Source organism: Cynocephalus volans, chromosome 15 (genome assembly GCF_027409185.1).
Source record: "Cynocephalus volans isolate mCynVol1 chromosome 15, mCynVol1.pri, whole genome shotgun sequence".
Classification (NCBI taxonomy): Eukaryota; Metazoa; Chordata; class Mammalia; order Dermoptera; family Cynocephalidae; genus Cynocephalus; species Cynocephalus volans.
The window spans coordinates 83969467-83986177 of NC_084474.1; the positions used below are offsets into that span (position 1 = coordinate 83969467).

The 16711-nt window shown below is 44.6% G+C and overlaps 1 protein-coding gene across 1 annotated transcript in view; it reads right to left on the reverse strand.

The window, feature by feature from the left end:
* Positions 1 to 2712: 2712 nt before the first annotated feature.
* ADCY8 (adenylate cyclase 8) overlaps positions 2713 to 16711 on the reverse strand; it is a 253284-nt gene continuing 239285 nt past the window's right edge. Inside the window, exons 15-18 of the mRNA XM_063079734.1 lie at positions 15258 to 15404; positions 7648 to 7740; positions 5629 to 5743; positions 2713 to 3200 (exon numbers count right to left, since the gene is read on the reverse strand). Coding sequence (XP_062935804.1) covers positions 2713 to 3200; positions 5629 to 5743; positions 7648 to 7740; positions 15258 to 15404 — 843 coding nt within the window. The remainder of the gene's footprint in view (positions 3201 to 5628; positions 5744 to 7647; positions 7741 to 15257; positions 15405 to 16711) is intronic.

Sequence of the window (16711 nt, forward strand, 5' to 3'; positions counted from 1 at the left end):
GGCATGTTACTTCCTACCTTAGTTTCTGCTCAGTTAGTTGCTGCTATGGGTTAAATATGTACCCCAAAGTTTATGTATTAGAAACTTGACCTCCATTGTAACAGTATTAAGAGGGTGGGAAATCCAATTATGGTATTTGAAAGGTGGAGCCTTTAAAAGGTGATTAGATTGTGGGGACGGTGCCCTCCCCTGAATGGACTGAACAATTCATGGAGTAAGGGGCATGATTCTGATGGCTTTAAAAAGAGAGCAACTGAGAAGCTTGGCTCTCTCTCGCTCAGCCCATTTCTCTAGCCATATGATACCTTGGTGACCATGGGTCCCTGTAAATTTCCCACCAAGAAGAAGGCCCTCACCAGATATGTCCCCTGGACAGTGTACTTCGCAGTCTCCCAAACTGTAAGAAATAAATTCTGTTTCATTATAAATCACCCAGTTTCAGGTATTCTATTATAAGCAGCAGAAATAGACTAATACACTTGCCCAGGATGATTCTGCTTCTAGTCCAGGGACTTTGTCCTGAGTCCTAGCTCAGGGTTTAGGAACAAAGTCTGTCCCTGGTGGTGGATCCAGCTCACTATGACTCATCTGCCTACTGGAGTCTCTGATGCACACTGCCTGTGGATTTCAGATGGGCCCTATGATCTGGAGTAGACCAAAGCTCAGTGACTCACATCCAGTTTTCTCTGTGTTTAGATGCGGTGCTTTCACAGCCTGACTGAGTCCAACCTCTTTGCTAGCGTTGTGTGCTAAGCCCTGACCTGCCTGAACTCAATTCTCTACCTCTGTCCTGTGGTTCCAGGTCTCAGCATGCACCTGGCTTTCCCTTGTTTAATGTCCTCAGCAGGCGGCACTGAACAAAACTTGGGACTTTCCCAAACTGGAATTCTCTGAGTCTGTGAAGATGATAACAACTCCTGGCATGGATAGAGGGCTTTACAGTTTACAGAGACTTGTCACATGACATCCTCTTCACATGGGGCCTCATGTGTTTCTTTAACATGTACATAGTTTATAAGAGCAGAAGACATTCCAAATATGGCTCAAAGTTCAAGGTCCACCCAAACCTCATTTCTGTTTCTGAGCTTTGTGCCTCTCTAGAGAAGATGGTTTCACTTTGACCATGGGGGTCTCACCTGAGATACCTCAGATAGGTATTTCCTTGAGAGCATATCTATTGTGGATTTATTACTTGGAGCTAAGTTTCTTTTAAATGGGCTGTTGTTTAGAGTCAAGAATTTAGAGAATGATTGAGATTTTACATGTCTTCTTCCAATACTTAAACCTTGTACCTCCAATACAACATTTACTAGAATAACTTAGTGTTTACAAACATGGGCTTTGGACTTAGAAGTAAATTCTTGTGGCAGAGGCAATATTACCTATTAAATTTTGTTTTCCTTTTAGTAAGGAGACACAGGAAGAATCTGCTCCCTGACTCCCTTGCAGTGAGGTGGGACAGAACAATGAAGTACACAACTTCCAGGCCTGGTATCTAAAACCTTCTCTTTCCCTTTATTCTCTTCAGTAGGCTGGATATAGAGGATCAAGAAGAGGACTCCAAGGCCTGAGTAGAAGGAAGTTAGGTCCTGAAATCATTGTATGGAAAGGCCCCCTATCACTTATCCAATAGGATGCGAGCAAGATATCTTTTTTGTGTGTTTATCATAAAAAGATTTAATAGAAATCTTTTATTATGTTTTAGTTCCTAAGATTGGGAATTACTTGTTATAGTAGTCAGCTTTTATTGACCAAAATAGTTCTGAAACTAGTTGTACAACTAACCATATGATCTTGGGTAAATCTCTTAATTTTTCTGAGTTTCTTATCTACTTGAAACTTTTCTGGGAGTCTTGCATTAATAAGAGAGTTGTTTAGGATGCAGTCTTTCCAGGAAGCAATAGCTCACCCACCCACTGCCTTTCTGATTGCTCCTCCAATATGTTGGGCTTGGTCCCACTTCAGGGCTTTTGCACCTGCTCTCCTTTTTGCCTGGATCACTTTTCTCTCAGGTCCTATGGGTTGTCTCATTATTTAGGGTGAATCTTCAACATTATGTCCTTCAAAAAGCCTTCCTTGATGACTCCAGTTAAATCAATATCACTGCCCTCTAATTCTTTATCCCAACTGCCCTACTTAATTTTTTTTATTACATCTATCCCCCCCTGAAAGTAGGTTATTTATATATTGGCTTATAAAAATATTATCTATTGCCCCACAACCAGAATGCTAGCTCTACAAGGAAAACATTTTCACCAGGATTTCTCTGGAGCATAGGACAGCATAGGCACATTGTAGGTGCTAAACAAATACTGGTTGAATAAATGTATAGGTATTGTAAGTATTACATGAGGTCATTATGTAAAGAATCTGGCATGTGGCCTGGCACATGACAAGTGCTTAAAAATTGGCAGTTGTTATTGAGTACCTGCATTCAGTCTCTGTTTACATGTCACTCTTTCCCACTTCGTCATGAGCCTCTCAAAGTAAGAAACGAGGTCTTATTTATCTTTGCTTCCCAGTGAACCTGGTACACAAGAAGTGATCAGTAAACGTTTGTGATTGAAGAGAACCTCAAATTGTGTCCTTGATCTGATGCATTCAAAGACCAACAGAACTATCCTTGTTCTAAAAAAAATTAAACCTTTTTATTAGTATATTTATTTTATATATAAAAGAAATACAAAAAAAAGAAACACAAAGGAAACGCTTTTATGGCAAATCGGATTTGTCGGTGCTTTCTGCTTGGGCTCCAGGCTCCGGGCCGCTGGGTGTCAACAAAGTCCGCCGGTTGTAATGACCCTTGATGATCCCCGTGTTGTTGTTCTCATTCAGTAGCTGCTTCTGCCTTTGCCTGTTGAGGGACTGGACGAGACCCAGGACCACGGCGGCCAGAGAGTACTGCCCGGGCAGTCTTCTTGGGGGCAAGATGAATGGGTTGGGTTGGACTCTTCCCAGGAGAAAGTACGTTTTGATTTTTCCTTCCTGTTCGCTGATGCCCTTCACGTAAATCTCCCCTCGGTAGTCAAAGGCAAAGCCCTGCTCCTTCAGGATCAGATACGTCTCCTCTGGGACTTGGATCCGGCCACTAACCCCTGTGCTGTCCATTCGGCTTGCCAGGTTCACAGTCTTGCCCCAAATGTCATACTGTGGTTTCTTAGCGCCGATAACGCCGGCTACCACTGAGCCGTGGCTGATGCCTGCGAGTGAAGCAAAGAGTGAGAGATGAGAGACATAAGGGGGCATCGAGGTGTGTGGGCCCTCCCTGGGACAGTGTCGTGACGCGTGTGATCTCCGCGGCTGGACGGCAGGGTCCAGATCCCGCCTCAGTCACTTATTAGACCATGACCTGTGTCAGTTATTTACAGTCTCTGAACCTCACTTTTCCCCACCTGCAACATGGAAATAACCCCAGGAACATTTGATGAGATAATATAAGTAAAGCTACTGGCTCAGCACCTGATGACCAGCGAGCGTTCAATATAATATGATGGTTATTTTTCACATGAACATTGACTTAACTTGGCCCATGAGTTGATCAGAGCACTGAGCAGCATTCAGGATGCTGGGATCTCCTCCTGACTCTGCTGGCAGTGCTCTGAGAGCTTGGAAGGACCCTTCCTGACTGGCCTCCCTGCCCACTCCCTCGTCCTCACGCAGCCTGTCCTCAGCACTGCTGCAGGAGGGGGAAGGCTCTTTCTGAACTGCACCTCTGATCAGGTTCCAACCCACTTCAACATCTGCCACATCTGCCTGGGCTCCTTTTACTTGTAGGATAAAGCCAGCGCTCCTCAGAATCACAGTCAAGGGCTTCTTGATCTGGTTCTGCCCACTTTGCCAGCCTCGTGTATCCCACCGTCTCCCTCACTCTGCACCGTGAGTAAGTCCCCACTCAACTGCTGCAGTCCCCTAACCTGCCGGCCAGTCCCCACCTTCATGCCTCTGTCCTGCCTTTCTTCCTGCTTGGACTATTACTTCTCCCAGTACCACAGTTTATTTGGTACATAATTTTAGAACACTATTAATGCCTCCTCCTCTAGGAACCTTCTCTTCTAGAAATGATAGTATTTCACTAAATGTGTTAGTTGGCATGCATGTTTCCTCCTAACAGACTTAGAATTTCTTCATTCTACAAACATTCATTGATGGGGCACATGCCCCAGGCATCGGGGATACGGTGGGAAAAAAAAGAGATAAAGCCCTGACTTTAGAGGAAGTTAGCCTCTACTGAGAACAGATTGAAAATAATAAAAAATATGCAATACGATAACAGCAAATGATAAAGGCTATAAAGAAAAATCAGTCAAGGTGAAGGGATAGAGAAAGATGGGAGGGGATGCACTTTGGAGTAGCGTGGTTAGGAAAGACTTCTCTGAACAGAGATTTGGAGAAAGTGATGGGACTAGCCATGCAGATATCTGCATAAGGATCATTACAGGCCGAGATAAGAACAAGACACACACACACACACACACACGATATGATTAACTGGAAATGTGAAAAGCAGACTCTGTAGAATGCATAGATATATCAGTATAATATATTACCCCAAGGATAGGCCCCGATCTTGGCAACATCTTCAGAACTTACTTAAAATATCTCTTTGTTCAGGGTTAGAGTTCTCTTTTTATTCCTGGTTCAATTGTGTGTCAATGATTTCAGGAAGAACATGTAAGGTTGATGGAAGATGTGGGAACAATCCCTGAGCCTCCCATCCATAGATCAAAAACATAAAATATAATGTCTTTTATTCTAAGGAACAAAGGCACATGGCATTCTTTACATCTGACAAGTCATATATTGGTATTTCTTGACACCTTTCCTTGAAATCTGCTAAGGGAGAAGCAAATAAAGTAAAATGGCACAGCAGCCAGAGGATATCTACAAGAGGAGAACTGCAGCAAAAGTTGTTTTAAACTACACCCCAGGAGCCAGAATGTTGTTCGGCTCAGAGCCAGGAGTGCTGGAGCTGCTGCTGGCTGTGTGATCTCAGGCTAGTTACTCCCCTGTTCTGGGCCTGCATTTACTGTACAAAGTGAGAATGTGGACTGGAGCAGGGGCTTTTGGACTGTGCTTTAGGAGGCTTTGAGGCTCAGCAGAGATGTGGAAGGAATTAGCAAACTGTGCAAATGATAAAAAGTTATTATTCAATCGAGTTGTTGCTTTGCACAAGGGTGTCCCTAATCACAAAGGAGGGTGAGCTGTGTGGCTGAGCACAGTGCTATAGAGTCCACCTGTCCATGGCTCAGTAAGTATCTGACATCCTCAGGGATGGAATATTATTTTACCTGAAGGCATTATTCAGAAGAACCTGAGAGCAAGACACTGACCACTCAATAGTGACACAGAAGTCAGAATTCAATGACTGATTAGTCAGTTACCTCTCTAAGCAGGACCACGCATGGGTGGATAAGTTGGAAGAGAGGTTAACTATAGTCTAGTGTTTGCCAAAGACCAGTTGCTTTGCATTTCTGCACACAGGCAAGAATCCTGCCCTGACCTCATCCCTGTCCGTGGCAGGGTTGCACCAGGCCTATTGCATTTTGGGGGAAAAAGCTTCCCTGGATTGTTGCCCAGGGTCTCGGAGGGTCTGATGGAGCACTTGCTACACCTCCAGCTGCTACTCACCAATCCGTAGTTCAAAATTGTTGAATGAGTGTTTGTTGATTTCCTGTATGCTCTCAGTCAGGGCGAGAGAGAAGTCAGCCAGGGCACACAGATGCCCCCACTTGTCTTCACATTGCTGGAACAAATGTGAGAGAAGAACCCATTCAGTGTGGCAAACAATATGGTGAACACTCTGCAGGAGGGGCTTTATGTTTAACCCCTCCTGTGCCCTTAGAAGAGAATGATCCTGTGTGTGAGCCCTTGTACACTCCAGTCATCAGTATCCCAGAAACAAGGGATCACATGATATCTGCTTACAAGTGTGCAGTGTGTGGGGGTTATTATATTCCTTCCTCCACGCCTATGCTTATCTACTCAGGTTGATGTTTCATGAGTTTCTGAGTATGCTCACTGATGTGTGGTACGTGCACGTGTGACTGTGTGTGTACATGCTCCTGCATTTGTATGTGTAACTGTTGCATTCTACAAATGATGTCTATTTCCTTAGAAGTGCTCACAGTGTCTGTTTAAGGAAAGTTTCACATAGACATTTGCTCAAGAAACTACTGAGGGAAGTGCAGGGTAAGCCTCTGTGCTCTCTGAACCTCAGTTTCCAAATCTATGAAATGGGCATAAGCATACTTTCCCTTCCTATGTCACAGGGATTGAATGGGATTATGTACACGAGAGAACTTTGTACCCCTATAGAGCAGAGGTGGGCAAACAGTTTCAGTAAAATATTTTAGGCTTTGCAGACCATATGGTCTTCGTTGTGACTACTCAACATTGCCATTTTAGCTTGAAAGAAGCAACAGACAAAATATAAATGAATGGGCATGGCTGTGTTCCAATAAAGCTTTATTTACAGAAACAAATGGTGGGCCTGATTTGGCCTGTGGGCCGCAGTTTTCTGACCACTGCTATGGAGTGCCACACATGTGTACCAAATTACCCACATGGGTTTCTTCCCAGAAAGCCACTCTTGGAGTATTTTTAGGCTTTTAGTTGAAAAGAAAGTGCAGTAAGGACAAGAAGAAATTAATGGGGATCCATCTCCACAGGGAACTTGAACTCATACTCATTTAGCATTTACTGAGGACTTAGCAGATGCAAGCTTTGTGTGGGGAGAATGATATTATCTCAGATAATTCACCCATTAACCGTGGAGAGTTGACATTAATGTTACTATTTAGCACTAGTGCCTGGCACACAGTCCCAAGTTCCTCTTTGTGAACAGGAGCTATTATTATTATTACATATGACTTTTGAAGGAGAAAGCAAAAATAAGAAATAGAAAACAGGCTAGCATTAGGAGTTTAGTAATACCCACAACTAAATCATAATCAGGGTATTTCTTGATTTTTGTTCCAGGGAACAGTGAAGTTCAGAATGAAGCTGTAGTTGATTGAATTACATCCCCCCAAAACTCAGTGAAGCTTGAATTGTATCCCCCAAGTTTCATGTATTAGAAACTTAACCCCCGCTGTGACTGTTAACAGGGTGGGAAATCCTCTTATGGTAATTGTAAGGTGGGGCCCTGAAGAGGTGATTGGGTTGTAGGACCATGCAGTAGTGAATGGATTAAAAACGGTGGTCAGGGGCATGGTTCTGAGGGCTTTAAACAAAGAGGAGAGTCTGTCTCTCTCTCGGCTCTCTCTGCTTCCACCATCTTGCACTGAGAGACCCCTGGTCACTGTTGCCACCACCAGATGGACTTTGGACTTCCCAGCCTCAGAAACTGTAAGCAATAAATTTCATTGTCTTTATAAATCACTCAGTTCTGTGTACTCTGCTATAAGCAACACAAATGGACTAATACAGAAGCCTAGAAGTTTCTCAATAAAGCAGCATCATTTCACCCAGTAGATTCTACCTACCTCGGGAGTAAATGTACATCACAGGCTATTATCATTCGGTTCAATAGATTTTCTCCCCACTGTTCCCCAAGCCTCTTGGGGATAGAGACTTTGCCACCTTCAGCTACTTGACACCATCAAGGTCCCTGCCATAGGTTGTGGCTGAGCCTATAGGGTCCTTTACCTGTTTTTCAGGTGACAGGCCTGACACAGCCATGTAGGTGCTGCCAATGGTCTTAATCTTTTCAATGTCTTGAAACCGGTCTTCACTGAGCAACTGAAACAGATCCAGGCAACAGTGTTAAGTCTTGGTGTTTACTCCTCTAGGAGACTGGGCCTCCTGAGAACAGGCCCCCGGCTCACAATGAAGATCTGCCTCCGAGGGCTCAGCATCCCTGACATAGCTGCTGTTCTGTCTGAGAATCATGCATGCAGCCAGTCAACACATATTTATTGAGCACCTACTACGTGCCAGGAGTTGAGGTGTGTGTGACCAGATGCTCTTTAAGGAGTGGATCTGTTTCCACGCCTCTTTGAAATAAACAAGGCTATTTGGTTAGCTTAAAGAAGAAATTACAAATGTTCCTAAATCCATGAACAAATCTTTTTGGCTTTGCTTTCTACAGGTACTTAGAATCTTACCACTTCTCAGCACTTCCCAGCCAGTGCCCTGGTCGAAGCCACTGTGAGCTTTCAGCTGGACCATTGCTATAACCTGCCTGCTCCTGCCTTTGCCTCCTACTCCCAGCCAGAGTGATCCCACTCACACGTACATCAGACCATGTTCCTGCTTTGTGCAAAACTCTCCTACAGCTTCCTGTTCTACCCAGGGTCAAAGCCAATCTTTACTGTGACCTGCGAGGCTTGCCATGACCTGTCCCCTCCCATATTGTCCCTTGGCTCACTCTGTTCCAGCCACACTGACCTCTTCTGCTGCTTGCCACACTGACCTGAGAACAAACCAGGCCTGCTTCTGCCTCAGGACCTTTGCATCTGCTGTTTCCTGTTGGACTACTCTTCCCTCAGGCACCTGCATGCCTCACTCCCTCACCTCCTGCTGGTCTTTCCTCAAATTCCATCTTCTGAGTGTGTTGACCACCCCATCTAAAGTTAAACACAGCATCTTATCCCCACACATATTCTTATCTTCTGTCCCTGCTTCACCTTCTCTCCTTAGCACTCATCCCTGGTTTTGCTTATGGATTGTCATCTTCCTTACTGGGATGTAAGATTCCTGGGGCAGGTATTTTTGCCAGTTGTGTTTACAACTCAGCACCTAGACAGAGCCTAGAACACAGTAGGGATCAATGAATGAATGAATGACTAAACGAAAGAATGGGTGCCATCCCAGACATGTCCTTCATCTTTACCTGCAGTTTAAATTTTAATGCTAAAGATGGCAAACCTTGGTCTCTTATTTGGTAACTATGGTAGGTAGAATAATCCTCTCACCCTCCTGACCAAACCCCCAAAGATGTCCATGTCTTAATTCCTGGAACCTGTGTATATGTTATCTTATGTGGCAGAAGGGGATTTGCAGATGTGATTAAGTTAAGGTTCTTGAGATGGGGAGATTTCCTGGATTACCTGGGTGGGCCCAGTCTAATCATAAGGGTCCTTATAAGTGAAAGAGAGAAGCAGGGAATTAGAGAAAGAAAAGTTAGGGTGGAGGCAGAAGTTACAGTGACAGTTAAGCCAGATTGCTGGCTTTGAAGGTGGAGAAAGAGAGGGTTGTGAGCCCCGAAATGAGTGGCTTCTAAAACTGGAAAAGGCAAAGAATTCGATTCTCCCTTAACGCCTCTGGAAGGAACACAACCCTGCTGACACCTTGATTTTAGCCCTGGGAGACTTCTGACCTCAAAACTGTAAGATAATACATTTCTGTTGTTTCAAGCCCCTAAATTTGTGGTAATTTGTTACCGCAGCAATAGGAAACGAATACAACAACTACTCATTAAACTCCTACCATGTCTAATGAACAAGATGTGTGAAGTCCTAGACGTCACGGAGCTAACAGCCCAAGTAGGGAGGTCAGATGTTACATAAATAATCACGCAAAACAGGCTCTCATTCAAGTTTAATAAAGTTTATGACAGAAGCCTGTAGGGTGTAGTGATGAGGAGAGTGGGTCATTTTCCTCTGATCTGGAGGATCTTGGAAGGCATTTCTGAGCAAGTGACTTCTAACTTCAGTTCTAACGGGGGAAGATGGCTTTTCTAGTGGTGGGTGTGTGAGTTTACGGGCTTTGGGGAGGCGAGGTGCAAGGGAAAGGTTGAAGGAGCATCCAGACATAGGGGCAGTGTAAATGAGGCTGGGGGTGGGAAGGATACATCAGAGGTTCGAAGAATGAAGAGAGGGCCAATTTGGCTACAGCACGGTCATCCAGACTGCAAGATAAAGAAGACGAACCAGGAGAGGTACCGGGGACCAGAGCATGCAAGGCCTGCCTGGTAGGGCACACACGTAATATACTAATAGTCACGTGAAAGACACAGGCCTCCATGCTAAGAGTGTGGCAAGCACTGAAAGGGAATAAGCAGGAAGAGACTGGGCTGGATTTAGATTTTGGAAAGGTCACCGTGGTTGCCATGGGGGAAAAGACACAGGTAGGAAGACAAGTTAGGGGCCCATTGCAGGGTCCAGGCAGGAGATGCTCATGGCTTAGGTTAGGGATGGAGACACATACTTGGATACGTGCTTTGTGGTCTTTCTGAGAATTAGCTTCTGACAACATTTGCTAGTCCAGAATGTATTTTTATGTGTATGTGCGCCTGTATGAAATCATGTGTGCATAATCATGTGTGCATATGTGTGCGCATGTGCATATATATGAGGGGTCTCCAAAAAAGTTCATGGAAAAATTCATATTACCTTTTAACTCCATTTTCCTGAGCACTTTTATGTGCAGGTGGTGTTCATGTGCATGTGACCACACGTGTGCATGTGTGTGTTTGTGTGTGGGCATGCACACACCAGTGTCTATTGTGTGCATGTGTGGTGTTTATGCACATGTGTGTCCACACATGTGCATATGTGTGTAGGGTATGCACTGCTTATGTTCACATGTGCATGTGTGCCCACATGTGCACATACATGCTTGTGTGTGCACACATGTTTATGTGCGTGTGTTCATGTGTGTGCATTTGTGTCTGGGTGTGCATACATGTGCACATGTAACTGTGGTGTTTATATGGATGTGCATCTGCATGTGTGCATGTGTGTGTATATTTGTGTTTAGGGTAGGGAGGCAGAGAAGGGGCAGGCAGGATAGTCAAGCTAATTTTAAGTTATACAACTGGCTTGTCTGTCACATGCACTCATTTTATATTGGCTCGGTATAAGCACCAAGAATTTCTAAGCTCCAAAGACTGCCAAGCAATAAAGTAAGATAAAGTAATTTCCTAAACTCTGATGGACTGCTAACCTTCATGTGTGTGTGCTACCTGGGTGACTTGAATCATGCACCTGTGCGTGGCCCTGCCCTGAGAAAACTTCCTGGTTGCTCTTACACTCTCAGCCCTCCTGTGTCATTGCCACTTTGTATTGCTTGATTGACATTTGGCATCCCAAGTGGACAGTGAGATTTTTGAGACTGGTGATAATGTTGCATGTTTCCTTGTATCCCACATCTAAGGGTCTGGGATGCATTGATAATTGTTAATATTCCTTGTGGACATTAGCGATATTTGGATGACTTTTCCCCTCCGTGCAGTTTAACAAGCTTTCACTCAGTGTCTACAATGTGCCATGCAACCCCAACCAGTAATTCTTTTAATTCTTTTATCATTTTTTTTTTTTTTTTTTTTTTTGGCTTAAAAGAGACTCTTTCTTCTTTTCTCTTCACAACTACTTGCCCGAGGGCCAATTTCAGGCCCAGGCAAAACTGTCTCCTTCTTGGAAGTCAATGCAGTGGCAGGAAGAGGCTTCATTATTTCATTTAATATTCATGCAGCAAATTTATCTACTCTATAGCTAAAAGCATCTGGAGACATAATGTGGTCCCTAATCAGCCCCTTTATTAATTCACTAGTGCAAATGGAGAACGGAGATGTGAGAGGACTTTTCAGCCCTTTGCCCAGGCAGGGGCGGCGGGCTGAGGAGCCTTGGCACTGGGTTAGTGCAAACTCAGTGTTGGAAAGTGTGCTTTATGCAATGCTCAGCTTTCCTCTGAGCCAAGAAGGAATTCTGCATGACCTCAGATGTTTATGTCAGCTAGAAGAGCAGCATTGTTACTAAAGTGAGCACCAGGAGTCTGGCTGGAGCTCAGCCAGGAGGAATCTAGAGGGCCTCTCTTGACCCAAAGAAGAAAAGCGTGTCTGGGTGACCCAGGACCCACATGGGGAGAACTGAGAGATCTCGGGGTTTGCAAGTCAGTGACAGTTTCATTTTTTTTGTTGACTACATTCTCTTTCCCTCTTCTTCCACCTCTGCCTCTTCTCCTCCCCTTACTCCACTTTCCTCTCTCTTCTTCACCTGCTCCCCAATTCCTCCTTTTCCTCTTCCTCCTCCTGTTCCTCCTAGTCTAAAGCTCATGTTCTGAAGAAGACAGCCTCCTGTACCAATCCCATCTCCAACTTCCCTCTGCAAACACCCATCTCTACTGCAAGGGGTGCTGCCCCCTCCTCCTTTGCTTCTGGAAGACTCCAGATCATCTATAATTTGGTGCACTGAGATGCAAATTTAGTTTAAAGCTACTTTATTTATTACAATTTAAAAACACACCAGTGAGCACTTTTGGGACATGGATTGCTATAGTTTAAAATACAACAAAACCTGATGTCTCAATCTTTAGTATGATATTTTTAATAGAGTTATTTTTATTTGAAAGTATGTTTTAGGTTGCAGTAACCTATCTTCACCTTACTATTTGCCAGCTGGTTTCTGTCCCTGCATTAATCAATCAATTAATTAATTAACTAAGCAAATCCTTAGCAAGCATGTGTTATGGGCATCCTTATATGCTAGGCTCTGGGGACTTAACAGGATACAAAAGAGTATGTTTTCTATCTTTATGAGCTTAGGTCTAACATGAAGGATGGGAGTTAAAGGTGATATCACCATGGAATATTCCTCTCTCCTCACCTTGCAAGGCCTGTGATACCAGCACATTTACTAATGACTCCTTGGGTAAAAATGACTTATAGTTGCCCTGCCTCCCACTGGATGGTGAAGCCATGGGAGGAAAGAGGTGATTGTATTTTATTTATCTTTACCCCCATGCCAGTCCTCAGGACAACTACAATGGCTGTTGTTGAGCTAAGACTTCAAAGCCACCGCTATGAAATGCCAGCTAAGTGAGAACCAGTGCAACACAGTGATCACAAACCAAAACAGTATAGTGAGCCTGGGTTCAAATCTTGGCTTTGCCACTTAGGTGGTAAGTGATCCTGGGCACTCTTGGTGTCTCTGAATCTCAGTTTTGCTCATTTATAAAATGAAAGCTAATAATTCCTATCCCATGGGTTTGGTGTAAGAGATAAATAATAATTAAACAGTATATACGGAAACTGCTTCACATTTGTGGCAACATTTTATAAAAACCTGTAGAGATTAATGAGATGGGTTTTGGCCCTAGGACTAAGTAGCTAGTGGAGGAGGCAGACCTGAAGATAGGATTATACCGAGGGTTTCAGGCTAACAGGATTGTGCTGAGGGTTTCAGGCTATGATGGGTGTTTATAAGTTTTGCATTGAGAAAGGAGTGACATTTACTTGGGTAAGGAAGGGGGTTGAAAAAATCTTGGAAAGTAGAAGTGATGTTGGAATTGACTATTAAATGAGTGTTAGATTTTCAGCTAGGCTTGGAGTGGAGGAAGAGAGGATGGAGTGGGGTAGGGATGGCATCGTTTCTCTGTGGCAAAAGCAGCGTGAAGTAGGCAGGTGGGCTTGCTGGTTTGTAAGTAGTTAGGTGGTGCTGACAGTAGGGGTCAGGGGGCACGCAGTGAGGGCTAAGGCAGGAGAGGGAGCAGAGGCAGTGAGGGCAAGGCCTCAGGCTTCCTGCGAAGGAGCTGGCAAAGGGGAGCCACTGAAGGGTTTTAGGCTTCAGAGGGATGTGAGAAAATACTCCCACCTTTGGTGGTTGCTGATGGTGAGATGCGGACAGGCAGAGCAGTTGGGAGATGACTGCAGTCATCCAGGTGAGAAATAATTACACAGCCAGAAGCAAGGCAGGGGCGGCACTGATGGTGAGAAAGTGGGCAGGCCACAGAGTGATAAAGAAGGTCGACAAGATGTCTGCACTCCCGTGTTCATCAGAGCACAGTCACAGCAGCCAAGATATGGAATCAACTAAGTGTCCGTCAGTGGGTGAATTGATAAGGAAAAATGTGTGTATATGCACAATAGAATAATACTCAGCCACAAAAAGAAGGAAATCCTGTTGTTTGTGACAACATGGGTGGACTTGAAGGACAGGATGCTAGGTGAAATAAGTCAGGCACAGAAAGATGAATATTGCAGGATCTCAATTGCACGTGGAATCTGAAGTCAAACTCAAAAGCAGAGAGTTACCAGGGGCTAGGGGTGGGGTGGAAATGGGGTTGGTTGAAAGGTACAAAGTTTCAGTTCGACAGGAGGTATAAATTCTGCAGATCTATCGTACAGCATGGTGGCTATAGTTAATAATAATGTGCTAATAGAGTGGATTTTAAATGTTTCCATCACAAAAAATGGTAAGTTATGCATGATAGATATGTTAATTAGCTTGATGTAATCATACCACAGTGTATACACATATCAAAACATCATGTTGTACACCACGAATAAAAAAAGAAGAGGGAATTCACAGGACTCAGGAGCTGGACAGAATGTGAGGACTGAGGGAGAGGATGCTGTTTAGGGTGATGTAGTAGATGCGGTTGGTGTCCCACCCAAAACACCTTCACGGGGCCATCCTCCGGAATGCCATAAGTGCTGGTGACTGACAAGGCATTGCTGCAACCTTTCTGCGAGAATTGCCCTGGGCCAGTAGGAAACCCATTGCTGGAAATGCTTGGGAGGTAATGTACCCAGGACAGCCCGCAACCAGCGACTGACCAATGCGGGTGTCCACTAGCCTGGCCCCCTGGTCTCCGTGTGACAGTTGTGCGCTTATGCTCCTGAGCTCCCTGTGGGATCAGGCTGAGGCTAGACTGCAGTCGATCCCACATCTTTGCTGGGCTTCCTCCCAGCATTTTCTCAATGGGTCACTTGCTTCCCATCTCAGGCTTCAGCAATTGGATGGACTCTGGGGTCCTTCATGATGGGGGTGGGGGAGGAGAGGGCCCACCTCCTGTCAAATTTATCAATGTAACTGAAGTCAAGTCTGAGTATTTCCCTCCCTATTATGTGTGTTTTAGACTCATGGAACCTGGAAGAAGAATTGCTATCTGTTTATACTTGTGTTTAGTTTTCTGACCAAATGCTAATTGATGGTTTTATCTTTGGCCACTTTGAGCAGATGGAGAAACGTCCTCATCAGTGTCCAGTCTCTGTGATGTCCGTGTCTGAAGAGGATCAGCCTCAGAAAGGCCTCTGGTGGAGTCTTAGTTTTGCCATTTGCTAGTTGTGTGATACTGAGTTAAGTTGCCTAGCCTCTCCGAAGCTTACATTCCTGACCCCCAAAGTGGAGAAACAATATGTATACATTTATCTCCAGGTGGTAATTAACTCAGATAATATATGTCCCTGTTTATGATGTAACCTGGAATTCTGTAAGTGCAAAAAAAAAAAAAAGTCATTCCTACAGTGAATAACATAATGCTATGACAACAACGACGCCCATTTGTCACTGTAAATTCCTGAAGCATAGGTTTACCTCATCGAAGTCAGCAATGATCTCGTTCAGCAAGCGCAGGCATTCCACTCCCTGGTTATTCATTTCTGTCTGAGAATAAAAGTCCGCAAATCCTGGGATGGAGGCAAACATCACCCCAACAGCATCATAGGATTGAGAATACAGGTCCTGGACAGAGACACACAGAGGGAGCCAGAAATGGTCATCAGAAGGCAGGTTTGCACTGATGCTACCTGTGCATATGTGTGCATCCACACACACACACAGGTACCCACAGAGAGGACAGAACATGGCAGCTTGGACACCATTACATCAACACCATATGTCTTAGTTCATTCAGGCTGTGATAACAAAATACCCTAGATTGGGTGGCTTATAAACAACAGAAATTTATTTCCCACAGTTCTGGAGGCCGGGAGGTCCAAGATCAAGGCACCGGCAGATTTGGTGTCTGCTGAGGGCCCACTTCATGGTACATTGGCACTTTCTTGATGTGTCTTCACGTGGTGGGTGGGGTGAGGCAGCTCTGGGGTCTCTTTTATAAGGGTACTAGCCCCCTTCCTGAGGGCTCCATGCTCGTGACCTAATCATCTCCCAAAGTCTCCACCTCCTAATATCGCCAACTTACGGGTTACGATTTCAACATATGAATTTTAGGAGGACATAAACTTTCAGTCCATTGCACCATAATATCAGCATCACTGCCACATGGACGGAGGCCATCAAAAATTCATGATCTCCATCCTCAGCTGGGACCAGAGTTATGACTCTGGCTCTCAGCAGTGACTTACCTCTGTTCCAACCCTCAGACACTCATCTAAGTTCATACTCATTTTTGTCTCTTCTGCTTCAACCCTGGATGGTGTGTTGTGTGTTTTTTCTTCTCCTGCTGAAGGTCAATGTTTTCACCTGAGCTCCTGACGCCTGTATAAGTTCTTCAGCAGCTTACTCCCTCAGTAACCCTTCTCTTTCTTATTTATTTCTCCTGTCCCCCTCTTCCTGCTCCCCTTCTAAGAAAAAGAACAACGTGTCCTGGATCCTGCAGACCCTCGTGACTATCAGCCAGTCACTTCATCCCTGCTTCCAAACTTCTCAGACTAGCTTTCCCCACTGTCTGTTCCCATGCTCTTCATGTCCACTCACATCTCAGGCTGGAATGACGTGAACCCAGAGGAGGCCAGCCTGCCAAAGTCAAAAAATCAATGCACACATGCCAGTTCTTATCTTACTGGACACCTCTGAAGATCGGTCACTTCCGAGATCTTGAGTCTCTTGACTTTCTGTGCTTTAGAGACATCCTTTGTTTGTCTTATGCCTGGCCCCTTCAAGGATGCCTTTTTTTTTCTTATCTCCCACCTCAAATGTTGATGATTGCTGTGATTCTGGTCTTGACCCACCTAACGGTTTAAATTGTACGTACTTACCTGCTTCATCACACTCACTCTCAGCGTTTCCAACACCATGTGCTGACAGTT